Raw genomic sequence first — 25633 nt, 5'->3', positions numbered from 1 at the left:
TTAGATCAGATATTCATTCTTAGATCTTTATTGGAAAAGTTTCTAGGGAAGAGAAAGAAGTTGTATGCAGCTTTCATGGATTTGGAGAAAGCATATGACAGGGTGGATAGACAAGGATTGTGGAAAGTATTAAGAATATATGGAGTAGATGGGAAGTTGTTGAATGCTGTGAAGAGTATGTATGATGGTGCTAAGGCTGCAGGGCGTGTGGATGGTGAACTAAGTGAATTTTTCTCTTTGAAGGTTGGGTTGAAACAGGGATGTGTCATGTCTCCATGGTTGTTCAATCTGTACATGGATGGGGTAATAAAAGAGGTACAAGGTAGGGTAGTGGATGTTGGAGTGGCCCTGGTGAGAGAGGGCAGTGTTTGGACATTCCCTGTACTATTGTTTGCAGATGATACTGTGTTGTTGAGTGAAGACGAAGGAGAGCTGCAAGGCTTGCTGGATGAGTTCGGGAGAGAGTGTAAGAAGCGGAATCTAAATGTGAATGTAGGGAAGAGTAAAGTGATGGTCTTTGAGAGGTGAAGTCAGTGAATGTACAGCGAGGTTGGATGGTGAGGAATTGGAAAATGAGTACGTTTAAGTACTTGGGTAGTGTGATGAGTAAGGATGGAGGTTTGGAGGGTGAAGTGCTTGAAAGGGTACAGCAGGGAAGAAAGGTTGCTGGTTCCTTGAAAGCAGTGATAAGAAGCAGGGAAGTGAGCATGGAAGTGAAAATGTTACTACATGACAGTATTGTGATACCAACTCTAACGTATGGAAGTGAAGCTTGGACGTTGCTGGAAGGACACAAGTCAAGAGTGAGAGCAGTGGAAATGAGTTATTTAAGAGGAGCCTGTGGAGTCACATGGAGAGACAGGCTGACAAATGAGGATATAAGAAGCGTTGTGGTGTGGATGTGGATATGATAGGAAGCATTAGGAGGAATATACTGAGGTGGTTTGGCCATGTGGAGAGGATGGAGGGTGAAAGACTGACGAAGAGTATATGTGAGTGAGGTGGAGGGGGGAAGGGGGAGGGGGAGGCCGAGGATGAGATGGAGGGATGGGGTGGAGAGGTATATGAGAGAGGGGTGTGTGAGTTGGGAGCGGGGCAGTGAAATGGCGGGGGACAGGGCGACGTGGAGGTGATTTGTTTGTGGCCACCCCGAACGGGACTCAGGCGTCTGGCAATAGATAGATAGACAGATAGATAGATAGTAAGTTGTAAATATTTTCTTGTAAGTGTAAAGACTATATAGTGAAGTCAAGTTGTAAATACCTTCTTGTAAGTGCCAGGACTGTACATAATGAAGTCAGGTTGTACCTATCTTCAGGTAAGTGTAAGATAATGCATGCACAGTGAGAAAGACACGGAAATTGTGATAGATGCTGAAGTAATAAGTAATCAGAAAAGTGTACTAAACATTGCTATACCTTCTCAGCATAAATACCTGAGTATACCCTACATAGAAAACGGCTTTCTCTCACGTACATAGTGAGCATGAGGGACCGGCTCTATATGTATACGAGTGTTGCGGACTGAATAAAACCCATTTCCGAGCCTCGGTGAGCATTTTAACGGCGAAATTCGTTGTTTCCACATCAAAATCTATCATTTTAGCCCACCAAAAAAAGGTCGAAAAATGGCCGGCACTGGGTGACCCATAGGGCTAAAAATAGCCCGTACGCGGCAGGTTAACATAGCAAAAAGAGTGTTGGAAGCATCTAGTTGGTGGAGTGGTTTGAGTAGAATAGTAGATTGTAAGCTTCTTTACAAAGCATGGTAAAATGACCAAACCTAAAAATGTATACATCTCTCCAACATTCCTTTCACATCAGATCTCTGTTCTTTCTCATCATTTTCCCCTTCCTTCTCTATTTCTTCACAGACCTTGGCAGCTTAGTTGAATGTTTCTCTCACTATCCCTGTCAATAAAAGACATAAAAATCTCCAGTGGGTTTTGAGCATTTCGCAAAACTACTTTGACCTCTGTGTCTCCAGTAAATGGCAATCGTTCTCTACTAACTGGAGAATAGATTAACCACCCAACTGGAGTACTGTCATCATTGCCATCAACTTCTACACTTGACAGATTATCATCTGGCTCCTCTGCAATCTCAAGTTGTGGTTCATCACCACTATCAGTGTCATCACCATCACTATCTGATGTTGAATCACGAGTAATATCATCAATGTAATCATCATCCAAATCCTGATCTAGAATATGTTTTATCTCATCATCACTAATGTTCCTCCTTGTGTGGACCATAATTATGTCTACAATATCCAAATCTGAAAAGAAAATTAGAAATGAAGCTCTACAGGAGAAACAAAGGATTGTTGTATCCCCTCAATTAGCTGGGAACAGACTGATTGGGTTACTAAGTGAGCAACCTTGTATTAGACACCTGCTACCCGTATGTTGTTAGTTACAGATATTCGAGGCTTTAGGGCACTTACACATTGCGGACTGTGTAATTATATTATCGGCTATGATTTACAGGATAGGTTACAATTTGGGGGGAAGCCTCTATATAGCCTCCCCGCAATTTTTCAGTAGATATTGCACAGTAGATTTTTCCACGAGGAGTCAAGAGTTAAGCACAATTTTTTTTTACCTGATTTCACATAATAAGGTGTACACGAATCTATATGGTGATAAAAATTATAATATTTTCCATGTACTGGTGTCGAGTCAGTAAATGACCGCCGATTCGGTATTTCCTAGCACCGCTTCGCAACAGAAGGAGCTGCCCAATGTGATAGGGTACTCCTGACGTACTGCTCGCCACCGAATATTCCTGGTTTTCATGTCTATTGGAACACTGATGAATCTTGTTTCGGGTGTGATTCTACCTGTGTTCTTGGCTCTTGCACAGTGGAACAAAGCACCAGTGGTGGTTATTTGCTGACTTGGCCATGCCAGAGTAAATCTTGGCTAATCAGCAGAACCACAATCACACAACTTAGCTGGGGATCACAGTCTTGTTTTGTCCCCAGGCTTGGCGATTTATAACGTCACGGTCACTTGAGGCTGGCGTTGCCATCAACCTCTTTCTGTGCAACTTTGAAGGCTTGTATCTCCAAATTTTTACTTTGGTTTGTCAAATTAATTGTATCATTGGATAATTCATCACATTTATCACCCAAATAAACTGTTTACCTAAAAAAGAAAATCGCCTGTCAACCACTCCATTGAGACATCTGGCACTAGATAGACTATCCAACTACGAAGATTATTGAATGATATCTTGTTGAGGTGAGCAGGCTTAAGTGCTGCTTCGAGCCTTTGACCTAGTAGCGGTGAGACTACTAGCAGCCAGATCTAGCAGCAGTCAGACTAAACGCACTCCCCCCACCCCCCCATTCCCCCTTCGGGAGTGGGGAACGGAGCGGGCACGAAGGAGAATGGCAAAGCCACCTCATCCCCCACCACTCACAGACCTTCTAGAGCTGACGCCCAAGCCGGAAAGAGTGGTGGCCCTTTTGGGATGGGGGATGAGGATGGTGTGCAGGATGGCAGAACTATCTAGTCCCCCACCTCTCCCAAGATCCTCATGGGCTAGAGCCCACCCAGAAATGCCTGTGTCCTACAGTGGAATGTTACAAGCTACAGATGATGAATAAATAAGTGAATAAATAATTATGTATCCGTCTATCAATCTACCTATATATGCTATGCATGTATATGTATATAAAGTATCCATTTATCATAGAGAGAGAGAGAGAGAGAGAGAGAATATACCTTTAAGACGGTGCCTTATGCAAGACAAATCCATAATATGTGTAACAACTGTGAAAGAAATCAGTATGACTGATTTCAGAATCACAACAATAAAGAAAGCTTTATACAAATGATTACCACTGTTAAATTAGGTAAAACAGATAGTTGCTGGTGGAGCGGGATGACTCTTGAGTAAGCTCACAAGCACAGAATGCAAATAGATTGCAAATTTCATTCAAATCCTGTCCACAAGTACACATGAGTACTTTGTGTTCTCTTAATGAACACCTTTGGTTAGCACAAGTCTGTCATGTTTTATTATCATACTGATTCCATAGCTGCAAAAGTACTGTCTTGTAAAGGTTCCTCTTCATTAGCTTCTTTTGAATGTAGAAATACAAGACTGCCTTTATACAGTCACCTTTCTTTACTCTTACGAGCTATTGTCTGTGAATACTAGATGCCATAAGGAGATGATCAAGTACACTCTTTGCCCCGTGATGAGTGACCACCTCCATTACTTATATTTTCTTGAACAACAAGAGAATCAGTAAGTTTTCTTTTTTGAAAAGAGAACTGCTGAAGAAGATAGTATGACTGATTACAGCAGGATATTAACACAACAAACGCATACATTCTAGAATGAATGTTCCTGAGTAGTCAAAGCCCGTGATGAGCTAAAAACAAGTATTCCTTCTTATTAAAAGGCAGAGATAGATATTATTTTTTTACATCGAAACGGCTCTGCATCTGGCTGTATTATCTTATCATTATAGAAACAGTAAATTTGTTCAATTATGCCACTGTCTTTCGGTACTTGTTTGGAGTCTGTGAGGTGTAAGATGTGCTACCATTCGGTATAATGTCTCTAAGAGAGCTTAAACAAATCTTAAACTGAAATGCTCGGTCGTTTATGTGTTACCGTTCATTTATTTTAAATGATTTACCGTAACTTGGCCCAGATTTACGTACTTTTTCTACTTACTTTACTATGCCTGTGGTAGTAATAGACATTATTACGGATCTGGATCATTTTCGTAGCACTTTTTCGCCATCAGTATTATTTTCCAGTGTTATTCTTCTGTTACACCTCAGCATTGAAGCTGGAGAGATGGCAGTTTTAGGCCAGAGAAAAACAATATACCAATGTAGACATCTAAAGATATTAAGATTATTTTATGTATTTCAGAATGAATGTCTTTCTGGACCATCCTTACTTCCCTCCGGAAACCCCACCAGTGACTATGGCGCGCTGGTCATCTAATAAAGGACTATCTAAGAAAGCGCGCATTCCATATTATCCAGATAAATTTTACGAGTAGGTGCACCTAACATAGTATTTTCTAATAAGTCATAGTTATTCTAAGCTATTGTACAGTGTGTTCACTTTAACAAGGCGACGGTTATCGACCTATGGCAGCTGCTTTTCCGTATCTCTGTGGCAGAATCAGGGAAGAACAACGGCTCATTGTGGCTAGCATTAAATTCAAGCGTTAATCTGTTGCTACAGCATGGAAATCAAGGTGGAGAGTTAGTAATTTTTTGTCTAACTAAAGTGTTAATTATAATTAACCTTGGAAAATTAATTAATGTACCAGTGATCGCATCTACAAGCAATTTCCTGTTACAGAAGATGAAGATTATAGTAAATTTTTATGATCAAATCTACGAGAAATTTTCCTGTTACGTAAAATGAAAGCTAAAGCAAATGATCATATATATATATATATATATATATATATATATATATATATATATATATATATGTATATATATATATATATATATATATATATATATATATATATATATATATGTATTGTGTGTGTGTGTGTGTGTGTGTGACTACGAATTTTATTGCGTACGCTACTGTGTAGTAGAGTTTTGTGTAGGCTACCGATACTTATTTTGTGTATTTGCTTTTGTGAATGACGTGTTTGTGGTTTACTCTGAATTGTGCTGTTATCTCCGCCAAGGAAGTTTTGCAAATGTTATGTGATCACTCGTGTCTGTCTGTTTGTCTATCCACAAAATATCTCAAAAAGTTACAAACAAATTTACATGAAAGTTTCCCGAGGGGAAGCTCACTGACTAAGGGAAAGTTTTTTAGATTTTGAGACGGATCCGGATCCAGATTAGGATCCAGGATTTCTTTTTATTTGGTTATGTTAACATTGCGAGATGGGGCAATTTTGCGGATTTTATTAAGTCTATATAAAACTAATGCATAGAACTTCATTTATTTTTGTGTCGGACAATAATAACTGTAAACATTTTGATAACTGTTTTCCTGTTTTCTCGGATATACTGTAGTTATCTCTAAAACCATCATTGATGATCTTTGTCTGATGAAAAACTGATACCGTCATGCTTTTTGTCACGGCATAGCCTGAAAACTGCCGTCTGATTTTTAAAGTTTTTGTCACAATGGCGTTGGTGAAGGTGTGCGCTCTCAGAGTGCTTTCTATTTGTACGTCATCTGGTACTTTTGTAGATCTTTTTGGTTAACCTGGCCTTATTATAGTTATATAGATTATTTCACATTGGTCAGGCATAAATTAGACGATGATATGGTTATACATCCATTACACAGCACTTCTTCATGACAAGCGTATTGCGTTATTGTTACATCCGAGCAATCAAGATGGGTATAAAGCATATTAGGTCATATTAGTGTGCAAACAGTAGGGTGTGTTTTAGAGTTTAGCTGCTTTGTTTCCATCAGAGGGAAATGGGCCTCTCACACTCTGTTTAAGACGTGGTTGCATGAAATTGGGTGAATTTTGTTTTGTGGAATGAAAGAATCTCCTTGGTTGCTAGTCAACATTATCCTCAAGTCTGACTACACTTGACCATCAACTAATATGAAAGGGGATGCGGATGAGTGTCAGATGAAAAGCCGACTGTGGTGACAAAGTTTTATGTAACAAATCCCTTGCTTAGGTTTGTCCATCGACCGAGGCTAATAGTGTCCAGAGTCATGATTTCCAGTGAGAAATCTGAGACCGTGGACGACCCTGACCACCCTGGGGAGAAGAAAACCATCGCCTACAACGCCGAAAACGCTCTTATCGAGGCCATCGCCAAATCTATGAACTTCACGTAAGATTAGTATGCCTTGACATTTTGACGGAGGTAGTGTGTGTGTGTGTGTGTGTGTGTGTGTGTGTGTGTGTGTGTGTGTGTGTGTGTGTGTGTGTGTGTGTGTGTACAACAGTTGCTAAACAATTGGAAATGTTATAAATCTTTGTTACCATTACATTTCACCTTCCAGAGTAGACTGAGTTAGATACATTATATAAAAGATAGAAATAAAAAAAGAAAAGAAAACAGGTTTCTATCCACTAACTGTCCAGTGAAATGGGCGATAATGTTAATTATTATTTACTTAGTTTCAAGCCTACATCCTAAACTATTCACATAATGTTGCTTCGGTAATATCTGTGGCAGACTTTTATCATAAACAGTTGTAATCATCATCATCATCATCATCATCATCATCATCACCATCATCATCATCACCATCATCATCATCATCATTATCATCATCATCAGCAGCAGCAGCAGCAGCAGCAACAACAGCAGCATGTGTGCAAGTCATAGTCAAGGACGTGGTATCTCGATATATAAATTAAATTAGTGGATGTAAAGTCTCAATATATAAAGTGATTTATATGATTATTTTTAACTCCTAAATTTTAACTAATCTTCTCCACATTCGCCAGCACTGAACTGCCAGGTGTTTTATTCATTATCGTTATACCAGCAGGACGAGATGCTTCCCAGTGGTGAATAAAATCGTCTGTAGGTGTCACAGTTCTTCACAAGGCAATGATTAGTGTGAAATATAAGAAGTATTGTACAGTACCTAGTTTACTCTCTCTCTCTCTCTCTCTCTCTCTCTCTCTCTCTCTCTCTCTCTCTCTCTCTCTCTCTCTCTCTCTCTCTCTCTCTCTCTCTCTCTCTCTCTCTCTCTCTCTCTCTCTCTCTCTCAACTTTTCCAGGATGAAATTTGTTCCTTCAGAAGATGGGGAGTGGGGGTACCTGACCAGTGACGGGCTGTGGACAGGCATGATTGGCATGGTGTATAGAGAGGTGGGCAAGGTTTCCCTCGTTTAACATTGACTCTTACAATACTGGGTATTCAAGGAGATTTCACATAGTAAGTAGTACTTTGAAATTAGATTAGCTTTGATATGAGGGCACTGATTAATTTGTATATGTATGAACAGATCAGGGAGGAAAGTGAATGTTATTACAAAATGAAAATTGGAAGTTTAGGAAATTACTTGCCTCCTTAGCCTGACTCATTCTTTAATGGAAACTGATAATTTAGGAAGTACTTGCTTGCTTAATCTCTAATGCTGTAGTCATTCACATCCCTCCATAAACTTCATGTGGAGGAAAATGGATCTTACCTTCAAGCAGTATATTAGGCACCTCTAAGGGCTATTGCGATTTACATTTCATTCCATGGAATTTTTTGCGCCTGGGAAAGATTCCTCTCCATTTTATAAATCAGTCATTAACATCGCCTCGATGTGTATACTGCTAGATACGTTAGTGAAAATATTATACTGTAGAATGCTTCCATATTCCCCACCCCAACAAAAGACTGAATTACAGTTGAGTTGTTAGGTCAACCCTAAGTTGAAGAGAACATTTGGATATGGTAAGTACTGAATAAAATAAATAGAAGGCGCCACACAGTTCAAGAATCATAACTTTTAGTATATTGCCCACTTCAATAGGAAGCAGACATTGCCCTAGGACTGTTTACAATGACACCCGAGCGAGCAACAGCAGTCGACTTCACAGACCACGTGTCCATCAACTACGCCAGAATCTTAGCAGCCCGAGGAAGTCCCGAGGTTACACTGTGGGGGTTCCTGCAGCCCCTGACGACGAATGTGTGGGTAAGGATCTCTCTCTCTCTCTCTCTCTCTTTCAATGAATCCGGTGACATTCTTTTCAGTAATTTTTTCTGCTAACAGACGATTTTATTCAACTTAGAAAAGGTATGTTGTGTACTGATGTGCTTGATTAACGTTTTACCCAACATTTCCAGTCCAGATTACTATACTTGAAGCTGATTCAAATATTCAAGATTTTGACAAGAATAAGATTAATGAGACATTCCTGGGATCAGCAGAGTTGGCCTGCAGTCCTAACGGACCCGGGTTCAAATCCCGCTGGGGCAGGGAACAGTTTAAGGATTTGAATTTCATCAATATCAGACTTTACTGATCTACCAGAAGACCCGCCGACATGTCGTAAAAATACCCCCGCTAATACCAATACACCAGTCCTGTATGAGACAACCCTAGCATGTATTCAGTATGGACGGTGGGTGTTAGCGCCGAAGTGGTGACATGTAGAGGTGTATGATATGTAGGAAGACTACTGGGCCTTGAAAGCAGGCTGTGAAGCCTATGCCCAGAGTCGGTCACATAAAAAAAAAAAAAAAAGTTGGAGAATATATATTTGGCTATAGACCGATGGCATCGGAGTGAAGTCCATTACGACCAAAAATATGAATGTTTTGTTTTACCAAGAGTTTGTAAAAAATAGAGTTATCTCTGGGATAAAATATAATCGATTTCTGGAACAAAGCTCGAAACAATGGATATATGATGGCCAACGCAAAATAACATTCATGGTCTGCACTACCTAATATTTTTGCTTTTAAAACTTTAGTCAAACAACCTAATCTAAGTAGTCGACAACAAAACTCCTGCCGCCTCTCCCAGTTCGTTTGACAAATCAGCTGCAAGCAACACATGATTTCACCTGGATAAAGATAACTGTCATCAGTGTCCTTTGCTTTGTATTTACTAGATAAATTTTCAAAGACCGTGGAGAGAAAAGCTGGAGAGGCGACCGAACTTTCGTTGTTGAGAGTACCTGAACAAATATTAATTCAACAAACAAACTATATCATATCATAAATCTAATACAGATTGGCATCCTGGCTGCGCTGGTTGTATACATGTTGGTGATGGTGATGCCCTCTTGCATCCCCGATAAGACTCTCACTCGCTCCAGATTGATGAGAAGCTCTTTCCACTGTGTTCGTGTATTGCTGCAGCAAGGTAGGGTAAAACACACTCAAAATACTTCAGATATGACTGATTCATAAGGTACAGTCTTCCAACACACTCTAACGAATTCTTTTTAATCATGAGTAAGTTGCTGTTGTTTCCGAGTATGATCCTGGTCTGATGGTCAAGCGGACTCTTTCACAGGCAAGCAACTGCCCCTGCAGGGCCACCCTGTGTGGTAAATCGATGCTTCCCTGTGGTAGGCAACGCCTTGCCACAGCAAGTCGTGAGGAAGAATATAAAGGTTTAATTCCCAGATGGGTGACACATTTGCTTATCTCTACCTATTTAACAATGACATTCATTAAAGCGTCCACATCACCCCTTTATTGGGCTGTATGGCTACCGCCCACCGTCGTAAATGTTTTCCTGACTTACAGGAAATCACTTGGCTTTTTACTCAGTGTAGAGCCACCTGAAGTGGAAGGAATCCTAATGAAAAAAGACAGGAAGGATGGAAGAAATAGGAAGAGAGGAGGGTAGACACAGAAAAAGAATGATAACAGTGAAGGATGAACTAAGGTAGCACTACATCAAGTGAGACTATGATGGTCGCCACCACCTACCACTGTTTATAAGTAAGCAGAATAAGCAAATCTTACTTTCTGGTAGTCAAGTGCTTAGGGGTCGGTAATCAGGGGGACGGCCTTGCTTTGGGCATGAAGTTTAAACTTCTAGAGTTAACTGTGGGTTAATCGTTCAGTGTACTATAGAGAAATATCTTTGAAACTATGCACTATAATTATTTCCTGTCCCAACCTTGGATCATATTTGCATCATTTCTCTGCTTTAGATGTGGATGAAGGTTCGAGCTGGTGGTGGTGGGAGCGTGTGGTGCTGGGGGTGTGGATGCTGATGACACTGGTGCTGACACGGAGCTACTCCGGCAACCTTATGGCTCTCCTTTCGGTCAGGCAGATTCCTGAACCCTTCCAGGCGCTCGAAGACCTGCTCGAACACCCGGTTCAGATCATTTTCATCAAGGGAGCCGCCGAAGAACAGGCTTTTAGAGTGAGTTTCTGGTATTTTGTGTTCATGAGATTCTCTCTCTCTCTCTATCTATCTATCTATCTATCTATCTCTGTCTATGTATCTATCTCTGTATTTTTTTTTTTTATGCTTGTAGAAGACAAGTTAATGCATTAAAGTTAACATGTTCAGATAAGTCCAGTTAAATTTTCAAAAGGCTTTACATTTTAATTTTGAGAAGAAAATGAATGATTTAAACTTGCTGTTTGGGGGAGGTAATGTGAAAAAGATGGATGTGAATTTCAGTGACCTGCATATATGGAAATACTCTTAGGAATACAAACAGTCTTTAGTTTGTCAGAATTGATTAGATGGAAATTTTATTCATTTTGAAGCTCATTTCTCACAGTTCAGTGGTAGAAAAAGACAATATTAAGTTCTACATCCGATCCATAGCATTTAATATCGAGTGGATAAAATATTAGAGTTTATCTCTTGTTACAACTCTGGACTATCCCCTCCATGGCCGTTGGTCCGGTTTCTGAAGTTTCGAGAAATGATTTTTTTTTCTTGTCCTATTAAAGAGAAAGGTCAGATGCACTTAACATTGCAAATCCCAGCTTCCTAGACCCATTCTGTGGCTTGCAATGGAGTGTGAAAGTTGCAGAAATATCAGCAATTGATATCCGCCACCAAGAGGTGCTGTCACACTGCAACATCACACGTGTTATCAATTTTTTTGCCCCACAAAACAATGTGAATGGTGCTGAAATGTTGTGCACATATTAGAAATGATGATATCGAATGATTTCAGTACCTACATAATATGTTAGGATTGGCTTTAAAAAAAATTATGTTTTTTTCATCTTTTTTGATATAAAATATGTTTATGGTAGAGTTGCGTTATTTTGTACTGTATCGTTGTGCCCATGCTTGGAAAAGGATTGAATTTGCAGTCCTAAATGAGAAAATTGCCCGTCCCCCGATGCTAGGCTCTCCCATGGGAGATAAAATTGGAGGGTCAGATCCGATTAGCAATAGGGAAATTAAGTTGCAGCTTGCTGCTCCCACACCACGTGCATGGCTAAAAATAGAATCGTATTGCATTTTCAAAAGTAAGATTAAGTCTAATAATTGCGAATACAGAGACAAAGCAGAAATAAATACGTTTACAGATGGGGGAAACGTAATTTTCCATAATAACAGGTTCACCTTTATCATTTTACCTTGTTATTATCACAATATATATTTCTGTCTGTCTATTGTGAGTGTGGGAAAGTATATTTTCTGCCTGGGTAAGGAAAAAGGGTACAGCTGGATGTTACCCCACACTTTAAACGGTCAGAATTGCGAGACGACCTGCCATTCGCACCTCGCATGAGCTGATTAGCAGGAAGGGAAGGAAGTTCTTTTCGCCCACGAAAGCATCGCGTGAACGCAGAAAACTACCCTGTTATGCTTGTAAAAGGCAAGGAATATGCAAATCATTCAAAACAGTGCAACAAACCTCAGCAAATAGGTAAAGATACTAAAAAAAAAAAAAAAAAATTTCTTCTATTTTCTTGTCTTTTTGGTTTATGCCTGTGTTTATTTATAATCTTAAACAGGGTGGTTGTGTGTGTTTTACAAGGAGGAAGAAGATATTTTTTGTCTGGGTCGAGATAATGGGTGTAACTATGTGTGTTTAGGCATAGCCACGAGCGAAAAAATCGTACATCCACTCGTCACGACAGCAGGTGGTGAACTGACAGATGAGATGTGAGAGCATGAAGCGAAGGTCAGTCTCATGTCCCAGATGTTCTTTCACTTCCTGAAAGTTTTCAGTTTTCTACAAGTCGCACTGCATCGAATGATCCAAACCAGTACAACAAACCAGAGCAAACAGGTAAAGATACCAAGACAAAAATGTGTTTATCCCTTCTTATCATGTCTTTTTTGTTTGTGCCTGTATTAATTCATAATCGTAAACAGGTGGTTGTGTGTGTTTTGCAAGAGAGATAATGGGTGTAGTTTGGGTCGAGATAATGGGAGTAGTTGTGCTTGGTTAGGCATGGCCAGGAGCGAAAAAATCGAAAATATACTCTTCACAGTAGCAGGCTCTGAACTGGTTGATGAGGTGTATGGGAGTGTAGTGTAGGTCAGTCTGAAGACGTCCAGAACATTCGTTCACTTCCCAAAAATTTTTGCAGTTTTTTTATAAGCTGCACTCAAATGACGCCCGCGGCCATTAATCAGCTAAACGTCATTTGATGCTGTCGGCCATTGAGGGGTTAAAGATGGAGAGTAGGCAAATATAAGACACAGTGAAGAGAGCTTAAGAGGACTATCCACTTATTTGGGTCGAAAATCTGACCATCTTTAGATTTCCCGCTCTGTGTGTAGAAGCGTGCCTGAAGTATAGAATATCATCCGAGGCTAAATATCCCCATCCAGCACCTCCAAGTTGGTGAAAATCGATCTTTATTACATGTTACCGCATACACCAGCTGGTGCCAGCGTGTCGTGGGTAGCGAGGATGATGCCTGTTATCGTCTGTGTAATGAAAGAATCATATAAAATTGTTTTTATTCTTAAAATATATAGCTAAAAGAGAAGTAAGAAAGCACTCACTGGCACCTTGTGTGTTGGTGGAAGGGAGGAATGGTAAGGGTAATACACATACCATCCCTGATCCCTTAGTGCCTGGAGTTTCATCTCAACATTGAGGAGTCGTTTGGCAATTAGCTAGAGCAGCAGTATCAAGACAACTCTTGTACCATGGCTCATACCCACGAGAATATAAGGCAGATTGAGGTAGCAGCAAACAATGGCATCGAATGTAGGGTTGTGGGACAGGTACAGTGGTACAATGTCAGGAAGGGGTACGGCTTCCTGACTCGTCGAGACACAGGGGGCGACGTTTTTATCCACTGATTGTCCATCATAGCCCCCAATCCCGCCCACCCTTTGCCCTCAGTTGCCGCTGGCGAGGTGGTGGAGTTCGTGGTGGAGCAAGGTATCAAGGGTCCTGCAGCTGCCTCAGTAACTGGCCCTGCAGGCCAGGTGATGCAGGGCTCTCCCCACGCCCTCCCCTGTTGTCAGCGCAGACGTCAGCGTCAGTCTCCATCTGCTACTCCTGCCTCATTCCCCGCCTCTTCTGCCTCAACCATTGTCACCATGTGCATTGAGGTGGCCAAGGCTTTCTCAGGGGGAGATATGGCAGTTCTCGCCCAGCGCCTGCCACCATCTTCGAGGCTAATGGGCTCCCTGCCATACTGATCCCTGAATCTTTCTCTTCACCTGTGGTGCAGAAGAGGCCTGGGAAGCGAGGTCCTAGACATCAACATCGGTCAGGGCCTCCTGCGACCCCCACCACTTTGATCCCAAGGGTGCTGCAGCTACAGCCCTCCACTCCACCTACGAGGCTCCTGCTGGCGGGCCACTCCATCTCCCGTCGGTCTGCCCCTTCGCCACCTCCCGAGGTGCCCATGGAGACTGGGGATGCGGCTCCTTCTTTGCCGTCAGCGGCAGACAACCCTGCCGACCCTGTTTCTCCTGCGAAGCATGGCGAGGCGGAATCTACTCCAGCTGAGGGGCAGGCCTCTGCAAGTTGTAAGCCTTCACCTCTGGGTCGTCGCCTTACCTGGTCGGACTTTGCCTCACTCGACAGTTCAGGGCTGGATTCCTTAATGCACTACTTGCAGTCATATGAAGACGCTGCACCAGAGATTGGCAGTGCAAAGGAGTACAGCAAGGGGGAGTTCCGGCAGGTCATGCTCTCCTTCAATGAGCTGCGCCAGGGCTCCCTTCAAGCTGTTACGGATGTCGAGGAGGTGAAGATCCTTGGCAGCATCCTCCAGCATCTACAGCATCAGTCAGATTCTGACTCGGACTCCACCTCTAGTGCAGTGTAGCCTTTCATCTGTTTTCAGTGTGTGATTTCGCTACATCCACCCAGTGCCTGTCCTCCCTTGATCATTCCTCTTTGTGCCTTAGTGTCTCCTCTTACCCAGTGACTTAATTAAACTGTTTAATTGTAACTTTGTCTTGTTTGGCCTAATACCCTTCGTGGTGGGTGATGGCCAATAAGCCATAATAAAAAATAAAAAAAAACTCAGTGCCTGTCAAGATTACAGAGGGGAGGTATGCTGTGCGCTCCTCAAGGCATCTCTCTTCCTCCATCCCAGGCACTTTATATCTTGCATTCAAGATGTCCAGAAGAAAGGCATGGATAAAGAAAACAGCAATGGTTCAAATGAGAGAGAATACTATAAACAATCCAAGGAAAAAGTGTGGCAACACCAGTCTCTGACCGTACCCATCTCTCCTGCACGTCCCCTGCCTCACCTATCTCACCCCTACCGTCAGTCTTACACTCTACCTCGCCACAGCCTTCATCTTCACAGTCTACCTCACAGAGTACATCCTCACTACAACGTTCATCATCACAGTCAAGCATATCAGATCAGTCTACCTCTCTGTCTACCTCACCACCACCTTCACCTTCACAGTCTACCTCACGGTCTTCTACCTCAGAGGTGCTCTCCACATCTAATTTGGCTATACGGAGGGAACTGTTCAAGAATACTTTTCAACCTACTGAGAGAGACCAGAAGGAGTGTTTTATTGCATATAAAACATCACCGCAAGACGCACTGAACACCGGCTGTGTGCAGAGGCTGTTACAATTATTTGTCTGCAGATGTGACCAAGGATGGCTTGAGCATCAACCATTTATTGCTCTTACTGCAACGTTTCCTGTAAACTGACAGACAAACCAATCCAGCTACCTACAAGGCAAGGACGTTAATATGAACTAAACATTAAAAGGAGTTTATGAGTCCCTGAGCAACAACATTGGTCTTGCAGAACTGAATCGGCTATCAACTTCTCAAGGACTTCAACCATTTTCCTCCAGCAAGTTCTCCAGATTAGCAAACAACCTTTATGAACACATGACGCTGCATTACAGACAGAGGATAGAGAAGGGTTACGAGGGCATCGAGAGCTACTACAGGAAATTTGATATCCTTCACGACCCTACTACTGGCATGCTAGACATAACCGTTTCCTATGATGGTACGTGGATGAAACTAGGACACACTTCACACATAGGAGTAGGATTCATCATAGAAGTTGACACTGGTGTTATCATCGACTGTGAAGTGCTCTCCAATTTTTTCCGAGCTTGTGAGAGCACTGACAAGATCGTCATGACCCTTGAGTGGAAAAAGGAGTACAAGAAGTGTCACAAAAACTTTGAGGGGAAAGTCAGCAGCCATGGAGAAGGAAGCAGCCTGTCGAATATGGTAGCAAAGTACTGCTAAGGGACTAAGATACACTACCTCCATGGGTGACAGAGACTCCAGCACATACCTGGGAATCAAGGAACTCAAGCCATATGATGTGCCAGTGGTCAAGGAGGAGTGTGTAAACCACGTCTGCAAAAGGCTCGGGACTCGCCTTAGGAAACTGAGGAAGGAGATATCTACTATGGAAGTAAACAAGAGTGGCATGACCTACAAGAAAAATCTACTAGGAGGGGCAGGGATGTTGACTGACAATGTAATCAACAACCTTACACGTTACTATGGTCTGGCTGTATGAGGAAAACCTGAACATCCATATGCGATCATTCGGGAGATGAGGAATATCATCATGACACCATATTTTCATGCCATCTCTACAGACAAGCAGCCCATGCACACACTGCACAGCAAGACGAGACTCCTGGTGCTTCTTTCAAAAGGCAAAGTTCAACCCAGGCCAGCCTTGTAGGACACACAGTGAGAAGCCTGGATATTTGAGTAACATCTCCAGCAATCTTCGGCACCACATTAGACAAGCGTACAATGATCTCACAGCAGAACTTCTTCAGAGATGCCTGAAGCGAAGGGCCCCAAACAACGAATCTCTGCATTCCAGGTTGTGGATGAAAGTCTCCAAACACAAATTTGCAGGACTTCACAGAGTGAACTTTATGTGTCAACTCGTTACACTGGATCACAACTTTGGTTTTCTAAATGCATGCCTGCCCACCTTGGATTTGGTGCTACAGAGAGCAAGTCTCTGGAACTCAACAAAATGGAAAAAGATTCAGAATGCATAAGACAACACACCCCAGCTAAGCGTCAGAAAGTGTCGACTTCAGGTGACTACTGCCCAGGTGCCTTCTAGTGTCTCATCCTGGTGACAATGAGTGGGAGTGGTGACCCATGATTCCCTTTGAATGTATTACTGGCACAATTCTGAGCTCAATATTTCATAAGACATATTGAATTTGGGGGTTTTACCAGTAAGAGGGTACCAGGTGCCCGAATTACAACCATTAGACTCAAATAATGAAAAAAAAAATCGTTTCCGTAACTTTGAATGCGTTTTTCTCAAAACATAACTTTTTTAACTTTAGATCCCTACTCCTTCAAAACTTTTGGACCTATAATAATCACTTAGGTCTCGTTTGGAAGGACATGAAATGTAGATTACTGTAAGAGGCAATAATACTCCCAAATATTATAGTTTCAATGTTATGGACTTCTAAGTAAAAGAAAAATCAAAATGGGGTAGTGCAGGTCAAGGATGTATAGCGGGCCATAACGTCAAAACCTGACGAGTTAGAAAAAAATCTGACCTATTACAAAAATCTACATTTCATGCCCTTTCAAACAAGACCTAAATGATTATTATAGGCCCAGTACTTTTGGAGGAGTAGGGATTAAAAAATGGGTACAAAATAAGTCATGATAATATAATTATTGCCTCTAATTCTATTTTTAATTGACCAGTTACAAAAAACAAGCATTCAAAAGTCTTCATTTTACATCCTCTATTTTGTGTAAAAATTTGGTTAAGGTAGGTCTATTATCAACGAAAAATCGTTAATAAGAGGATAGTCCCCCTAATACGATTCCTCGAGACTTGCAACGTAGTCTAGTGTTAGTCCCTTATTATAGCTCTGCATTGAAGATGGAAGAATGGGAATTTTAGGCAATGTTTAAAGTGAAGCGTATAGTAATAATTATCTGTTCATTTATTATACACTCTTCACCTTAACTAGGCGTATTGGCATCTCCCCAGCTTGACAGCTGATCTATATATAAAGATCAATATTAAAATATGATGCTGGTCACGAAAGTGCTGTGGACACAATGAAAGACCGTAGTGTTATCTTTGGCTGCCACCGAGATAGCATAATTTGCAGCAAAAAGACGAACATTTCCTTCAGGTTAAGGTAAATGAATTATGGTACCATGTAATTACGACATGCATGTTGGTACTACTCCCCAGACAGCTACAAGTGGCATTAAACAAAAGATCTGGAACCTGAGGAAGGAGAATCGTATCATGCGTTTTGGTGTCGCTAAGATGTACGTCGTGGAGGCCATGCTGTTGGAGGGCAAGTCTGCCTTAATCACTCTGGATGTCTACCAGAAGAAGATAATGGCATCGGAATTTACTAAGACAGGTATTATGGATCTCTCTCTGTCTCTCTCTCTCTCTCTCTCTCTCTCTCTCTCTCTCTCTCTCTCTCTGTCTGTCTCTCTCTCTGATCAATGCCTCTAAATCTTTTGATATTATGAATCTTAGTAACTCAATTGCGGTAAACTAACAGTATAAATCACGAAAGTAAAAACTAGCTTCCTTCACTTTCAACCCACTTAAATTGGCAGGTTCTCACTTAGTTATCTAATTTACGGATACCAGAAGTTTTTTTATACATCAATGAAAACTGCTGCGCTCTAAAGGTTTCCTTAGGTCCTTCGACAAAAACGTTTTACTTGTCCCCGCCCCGGAGGGGCTCGGAGTCGGGTATTGTTTTCAGTCGGTTTGTTTGTTTGTTTGTTTATTTGTTTGTTTTTCTGTCTATCTGTCTGTCTGTCTGTTAACAACGTTACACGAAAACTTCAGATGCGATTTTGACCAAAATTATAGGGATGATGGGAAATGACGTTCTGATCACCTAATTAAATTTTGGGCCAAACTGAGCCAAGACCCAGGCTGTAGGCCCCAAAAATGTAAAAAAAGAAAAAAAAGAAAAAAGGGGGGGAGGGTAAAAATAGTTTTTTCTCCATAAAGTCTTTCAACTTCGTCATATCGATATGAAACCAAAACCTAAATGTGCATCTTTCAAATCTGCGTCCTATAACATGCGTCATTACATCAGGGGGATCACCCCTAGTTGGCGGTAGGTTGGGTCAGTGTTAGGTGGTTCGGGCCTAAAATTTCAAATGGACATAATATCGTCAATTTTCACCCGATTTACTCCAAATATGATATGTGATATCTTTGACTAGATATCCTATTGTTATTACGTCAGCAGTAAGATGACTGCCGGGGATGGGTTTGTCGTGTCTTGACATCGCTTCTTGTTAAAACCTTGGTTTGTTCGTTTCATGAAGTATTGAGATTCTAACCTACAGCTATAGCGTGTTGTGTGTGAGACTGGTGTATAATATTAACAATCCACTCTTAACCTCTGGTACTTCACAGGCAGGTGTGTGTTTAGCCTGGGCAATATGCGGTACATACCCGCCGTGGAGGCCATGGCGGGTCGTAAGGACAGTCCCCTCGTTCCTGCCATGGGACGCAAGTACGCACCTTATTTTTTTTTTCCATAATGCTTAAAAGCCGAGCGAACGGACGTGAGCCGTATTCTAAGTGGTATAATAGGCCTCATAACACCTCCTCCTCAGCGATTTATTTTGCATATTTCATCTCCCTTAGTCATGTCATTTCGTTGTAATCCCTACACCATTTGCATGATGAACGTACAAGGGATATAATATGCAGAATAAAAATTGCTATGAGGTGCTACGAAATCTCCAAAGTCAGTCAGAATACGATGATAATTTTCGTAGTGGTGGATGATTGTGTTAACCAAGTGGATATGTTGCTGATAGTTCTCCCATATTATGCCATTTTAAAATACCCAGCCTTACCTTACTGTTAGATGGAAATATGGTTCAGCATGATAATGCTTATGATGATAAGAAGATAATGGTGTTTCTTATTTACAGAGATGGGATAATGATAAGGTGGTGGACAGTTCAAAACAAAAATCAAAACATTGAATCATTAGAGCGTAAGGAGTCATAGATATGAAGTTCGGCTACTCGTCGATAGTATATGAACTAGATAATACAATTCATTTACCAACATCCTTAAATCCTTCTTCACCGTGCATTCTTGTGCTCTGTAACACTTAAAGGCATTACTACCTACTCTTTAGCTGTTGATCTAATATTGTACAGATTCAGCCTGATTAGTTACTATTCTTCTTCTTCTTCTTCTTCTTCTTGCTACTACTACTACTAGTACTACTACTACTACTACTGCTTTTTTATTTTTGCATGGCATTTGATATATAATTAGTTTGTCATTTACTAATAATTAATTGAACTGATAATGCTATTTACATAGTGTGAAGTGAAGTAAAACAATGCTTCTTTAAGAGTTATATACAGTAGGTGGCCAATGGGTGTGGTGCAATACTGTTGAGCCTTGTTTAAAGATATTCGGTCTACAGGCATTACGGTGTAGGGGTGACAATGGTGTGTGTGTTCTTACCTAATTGTTCTTACCTAATTGTATCTTTACAGGAATGAGTCAAGCTCGTACTGTCCCGTGTCTTAAACCATATTTATCGTACATATCCTTAAATTTGTGAATTGTTTTGGCACACACTATTTCATTCGGTAGTGCATTCCATTGATCAGTTGCTCTGTTTGGGAAACTGAATTTCCTTACGTCTTTATCACCTCTCTTCTTATGCAGTTTTTTGCAGTGTCCTCTTGCTGATGCTTCTCTATATGTTAAGTAATCATTTATGTCTATTTTCTCCTTTCCTGATATGCAATTATATAGCATTATCATGTCACCTCTTTTCCTTCTCTCCTGTAGTGTTGGTAGATTCAGTTTATTTAGTTTTTCTTCGTAGCTTAGGTCCCTTAACCTTGGTATCCATCTTGTAGCAGACCTTTGAACTTTTTCAATCTTGTCTATATGCTTTTTGAGATGAGGACTCCAGACTACTGATGCATATTCCAGGGCTGGTCTAATGAATGATGTTATTATCCTTCTTAGCATGTCTTCATTTATGTATGTGAATGCCATTCTTATATTTGCAAGCAGTGTATACATGTTCCGTACCTTCTCGCTGATGTGGTCAGCCGGAGATACTGTTATTGATAATCACACCTAGGTCTTTCTTTCTGATGTGTATAGGGTTTTATTTCCTAACTTATAATCCCAATCAGGTCTTTTTCCACTTTTACCAAACTTGATTACATGACACTTGTTCACATTGAATTCCATTTGCCATGTTCTACTCCATTCATGAAGTTTATTTAATTTTTCTTGTAGCTCCCTACAAGAGTCTGTGCTAGTAATACTCTTTTGTATTTTTGCATCATCTGCAAACATATTCAGATAGCTCTCATTTCCAGTGTTACTGTTTATATCATTTATATACACTAAAAACATGATTGGTGCCAGCACCGAACCCTGTGGTACTCCACTAGTCACTTCTTTCCATGATGAGTAGTTTCCTCTTAGTTCTGTCCTCATTTCTCTTTTTATGAGAAAGTCTTGCATCCAACAAAACAGTTTGCCTCGAATTCCTCCTTGATGGTACAGTTTCCATAAAAGTCTTTGGTGTGGTACTGTGTCAAAAGCTTTCTTGAATCTAAATAGATACTGTCCACCCATCCTTCCCTTTCCTGTATTGTGTTTGTTACTCTGTCATAGTAGCTCAACAGATTAGTAACACATGATTTTCCTTTTCTGAAAGCAAACTGTCTTTCTGTTATCATACTGTGTTCTAGATGATTTACCCAAGCTTTTCTTATAAGTTTTTCTAATACCTTGCTTACAACACTGGTCAGTGATACTGGTCGGTAGTTGAGAGGATTTTGTCTATTTCCTTTCGTGATTAAGGGGACTATATTTGCTTTTTTCCAAATATCAGGTAGTTTCCCTTGACTCAAGGATTTCTTGAAAATTAAAAATAATGGTTTACTTAACTCCTTTGCACATTCTCGTAATATCCAACATGAAATTTCATCAGGACCACTTGCTTTTCCTCTGTCTAATCTACTTAACTCCTCCTGTATTACTTTTTCTGCTATTTGTATATCTGGTAGTATGTGTGGATATGCGTGTTCCACATAGTCCTTCTCAAAATTTTTTCTTCTGTAAAAACTAATTGGAAATTCTTATTTAGTGCTTCACAAATATCTTTCTCTTGTGTATAAGTGATTCCCTCATCCGTAATGGATTGTATTATATCTTTTACTTTGGTTTTGATTAACAGCTTTGGTTAATCACTACTTTTATTTATTATATCCTCCTCAAACTGTTTTTGGGCTTCCCTCCTTATTCTTGTATAGTCGTTTCTTGCCTGTTTGTAATTATTATGCGCCCTTTCACTATTGTGTCTTCTGTGTCTATTCCACAACAAATCTCTTCTTTCTTTTGATTTTATACATTCTGTATTGAACCATTTCTGTATTTTCTTATCTGCTTCTTTGTGCTATGGGATGTACTTCTGGACTCCTATTTCATAAAATTCACAAAAAATTTTATATACAGCATTTAAATCTTGTCCTCTAAGCTCATTTTCCCAATCAACTTCTAAGAAATACTTCTTTAGGTCTTGATAATTTCCCGTTTTATAGTTTAGGCTCTTTTTGTAACTATCATTGCTGTTTACTATGTCATATGCTATCCTGAAGTTATAATTTAGTTCTGCATGATCGCTTTTGCCGAGTGGAGGGTGATATATTACTGTCAATGTCATTTTGTTGCCTAGTAAATATTAGATATAGCACTGAAGGTACATCAAGTCCTCTTTTTCTGGTGGTCTCCCTCACATGTTGTGTTAAGAAAAACTCTTGTACCAGATCCAGGAGCTTTTGGTCCCAACAGTTTTCTTGGCTATTTATATCTAGAGTATTCCAATTTATATTTGTATTGAAGTCTCCAGTTAGTATAATTCTTTCCGATTTCTCTTCCATTTTATGTAGCAATGATCTTACACTCTGAATTGTACTCTCTGCCAGGTCCTCATATTCGTCTCTTTCCCATGTGTTTGATCTGGGTGGCATGTACAAATTGGCTACAATTACTTTACCTTCAGATGTGTCGATCTCTACTGCAATCAGTTCTACTTGTGATGGTATATCTAGGTTTATTTCCTTGACTTTTAGATATTTCTTAGTTAATATTATAATTCCTCCTCCTTTTTTTAAATTTCTGTCTCTTCTCCATATATTGTATCCTCTAAGTTTAGTATGTCATTGGATATCCTTGGTGTTAATTTTGTCTCAGTTAGGCATATTATTTCTGGTTCATTTTCTCTGACATAATCATTCATCTCTAGTAATTTAGATACCATTCCATCCACATTTGAGTACATCAACTTTATCATCTTGTTTATATACTTGTCATGAGATGGTTCTACTACCTTCCTCCTTTTTCTTCCATCCTGTTTGTGTACCATTTTCGAACCTGCAATCTTATTACTTTGTAAAAAAAATTTCTCCTCTTCTGATCTTCCCTAATTTTTTGTTTTTGCTTCCTCCCTTTTCTCTTTCAGTAATTCCAGTTCCTCTTGTGTTAGGCATCTTTTTATCCATAGATTTTTTAACTCTTTTTCCATAATATTCTTTGCATTTTTTAGTATCTCTTCCACAGTGTTTACACTCTGGAAAGTCACCTTTAGAGGTCTTGTCTTGCTTTTCTCGTATTTCCCTAACCTTTTGTGTTCCTCAATGTCTTTTCTACAGATTTCCTTTGATACTTCTTTCAGTAAGCTTATTACATTTGCCATCTCCTTTTTGTCTCTAGCGATCTTGTTTTTAACTTCTTCCTCTTCTTTACCAGTGATTACTATTGATTTATTTATCTCTACTGAATCTCTGACTAACTTTGGATTGTTTTGGATTATTCTTTTCACTTCCTTTTTAATGCTTTTTTCCCCCACCCTTGTTTCTAAGTCTTTCTTTACTTTCACCATTTCAGCATACGTGCTTTCTACATCATTTTTGTAGCTTTGCACAGCTTCATTCACCTGTGTTATCTTCTCCTCAATATCACTGCTCTAGCCCATAAGACTGCTTGCTTGCCTAATTGTCTCTGTGTTATTTTTGAACTCTTCCATAACACTCTTGTGACTGACTACTGTACTTGCCATTTCACTTACTTTCTTCCTAAGCGTACTCAATTCCACTGTTAGGTCACTGATGGTTGTGTCTTTCTTATTGGCCTCCCTTCCTAGTTTTTCTATCTCTTCCATTTGCAAGTGCATTTGCTTCTTTACTTCATCAATTTCATTTTTGAAAGCCATTTCTAGTTTGTGTACACGTTCAACCAGTCTATTGTGAGTCTCCACTTCAACCAGTTCTTGGTAGAAATCATCATTCTGCTTTTTACTTTTATCCCTTTTCTTTTCCAAGTTTGTTTTACTGAAGTTTGTATCCATTTTGTAATTCTAAATGAACAGAGTATGTACTTACAGAGTACGTACACTTTCCCCATGTTGCTGTAGTCTAAACAAACCCAGCTGACTCAGCGCATCGTGGTTCTTTGTTCTGTTTGAACTAGTCTTACTTAAACTTATTATTTCTTTTCCTTTTAGTAATGAAAAATCATTTAGTCTAACCTGGTACAGAGCTTGACTCATTCAAAGATACTAATTTAGGTAATGCCCCTGGCCGTGTTGGTCTGGTACGGAGCGCCGATGACGGACGTCTACCTCCGATGACTCCCTGTGTGTGTGTGTGTGTGTGTGTGTGTGTGTGTGTGTTGGAGCATAGAATGTGTGATGCGTGGTTGTGGTGCGGTGTTGTGTAACAGTCATGTTTAGTGATACTGGGTTTTTAGACGTTATGGTGTAGGGGTGAGAATGGTGAGGTGTGTGTGTGTGTGTTGGGACAGCGTATGTGTTCGTGTTGTGGCAGATGATGTGTGATGCGTGGTTGTGGTGTGGTGTGATGCAGTAGAGCCTTGTTTAGTGATTTGGGGTCTTCAGGCGTTATGGTGTAAGGATGAGTGTGGTGTGGTGTATTGTGTTTACACAGCGTATGTGTTGGTGTTCCAGCAGATTATGTGTTTTGCTTGATTGTGGTGTGGTGTGGTGTGGTGTGGTGTGGTTTGGCGCAATAGAGCTTTGTTTAATGATAATGGGTGTTTAGGAGTTATGGTCTAGGGTTGAGAGTAGTGTGGTGGGTGGTGCAGGAACAGTTTATGGGGTGGTGTTGCATCAGATGATGTGTAATGCGTGGTTGTTGTGTGGTGTGGTTCGATACTGTCTCGTTTAGTGATACTGAGTGTTTAGGCGTTATGGCTTTGGGGTGAGTGTGGTGAAGTGTATGGTGTAGGGGCAGTATGTGTGTTAGTGTTGCAGCAGGCGATGTGTGATGCGTAGTAGTGGTGTGTTGTGGTGATTATGATAAGGGAAAAGCACCTTACTATAGTTTAGTAAGGCACATTGGCTTAACAGTGTTTAATTAGTATTGACTATAAGATAGTGATACAAATTTTTGTGGGGATTGTGTAAGTAGTTCTAGTTTGTTATATTATAGAGTTTATAATAGGTCTATTGTAATGAAATTATATCAAAATTACTCTTAATACTACTGTATATATTAATAAGAGTGTATTTAAAACTAGAGTACTATGACTAAATTTGTTGTTATAGTAATTAGAATTACATTCATTAATTATATATTAAAACTAACATTAATTATTATGGTATTTGGTGGTGGGTGGGGGCGCTCACTCTCTACTCACTGGATATAGTGCTGCTTTGGGTGTCTGCCCTTTCTTCTCTTTCTCCTTTCCTCTTCTATCTTTCCTCCTTCACTCTTTCCTCTTC

General features: G+C 40.3%; 3 protein-coding genes across 3 annotated transcripts; all 3 read left to right on the top strand.

Moving 5' to 3' along the window:
• Nucleotides 1–3393: 3393 nt before the first annotated feature.
• Nucleotides 3394–6815, top strand: LOC145402561 (uncharacterized). The gene is made up of 3 exons (XM_080274564.1): nucleotides 3394–3587; nucleotides 4899–5027; nucleotides 6653–6815. The coding sequence occupies exons 1-3, from the start codon at nucleotides 3394–3396 to the stop codon at nucleotides 6813–6815; spliced, it is 486 nt and encodes a 161-aa protein (XP_080130690.1).
• Nucleotides 6816–7714: 899 nt separating this feature from the next.
• Nucleotides 7715–9424, top strand: LOC145402559 (putative glutamate receptor). The gene is made up of 3 exons (XM_080274563.1): nucleotides 7715–7804; nucleotides 8461–8625; nucleotides 9407–9424. The coding sequence occupies exons 1-3, from the start codon at nucleotides 7715–7717 to the stop codon at nucleotides 9422–9424; spliced, it is 273 nt and encodes a 90-aa protein (XP_080130689.1).
• Nucleotides 9425–18021: 8597 nt separating this feature from the next.
• Nucleotides 18022–24921, top strand: LOC145402558 (uncharacterized). Its single transcript, XM_080274562.1, has 3 exons — nucleotides 18022–18223; nucleotides 19249–19348; nucleotides 24837–24921. The coding sequence occupies exons 1-3, from the start codon at nucleotides 18022–18024 to the stop codon at nucleotides 24919–24921; spliced, it is 387 nt and encodes a 128-aa protein (XP_080130688.1).
• The last annotated feature ends 712 nt before the right edge of the window (nucleotides 24922–25633 follow it).

This window comes from Coenobita brevimanus, chromosome 58, assembly GCF_032717465.1.
Source record: "Coenobita brevimanus isolate Jiangsu-jjx chromosome 58, ASM3271746v2, whole genome shotgun sequence".
NCBI lineage: Eukaryota > Metazoa > Arthropoda > Malacostraca > Decapoda > Coenobitidae > Coenobita > Coenobita brevimanus.
The sequence above is the reverse complement of the archived record's forward strand: the minus strand, read 5'-3'. Positions and strand labels throughout refer to the sequence as shown.

Bases quoted from the DNA above. Each gene is read 5' to 3' on its own strand.
- LOC145402561 (XM_080274564.1), top strand. From the start codon at position 3,394: ATGGCAAAGCCACCTCATCCCCCACCACTCACAGACCTTCTAGAGCTG. The intron at 3,588-4,898 runs GTTACAAGCTAC...TATGTATTTCAG, and splicing joins CCTGTGTCCTACAGTGGAAT to AATGAATGTCTTTCTGGACC. The intron at 5,028-6,652 runs GTAGGTGCACCT...TCCCTTGCTTAG, and splicing joins TATCCAGATAAATTTTACGA to GTTTGTCCATCGACCGAGGC.
- LOC145402559 (XM_080274563.1), top strand. From the start codon at position 7,715: ATGAAATTTGTTCCTTCAGAAGATGGGGAGTGGGGGTACCTGACCAGT. The intron at 7,805-8,460 runs GTGGGCAAGGTT...CCACTTCAATAG, and splicing joins TTGGCATGGTGTATAGAGAG to GAAGCAGACATTGCCCTAGG.
- LOC145402558 (XM_080274562.1), top strand. From the start codon at position 18,022: ATGCATGTTGGTACTACTCCCCAGACAGCTACAAGTGGCATTAAACAA. The intron at 18,224-19,248 runs GTATTATGGATC...GGTACTTCACAG, and splicing joins ATCGGAATTTACTAAGACAG to GCAGGTGTGTGTTTAGCCTG. The intron at 19,349-24,836 runs GTACGCACCTTA...GTGTTTACACAG, and splicing joins GTTCCTGCCATGGGACGCAA to CGTATGTGTTGGTGTTCCAG.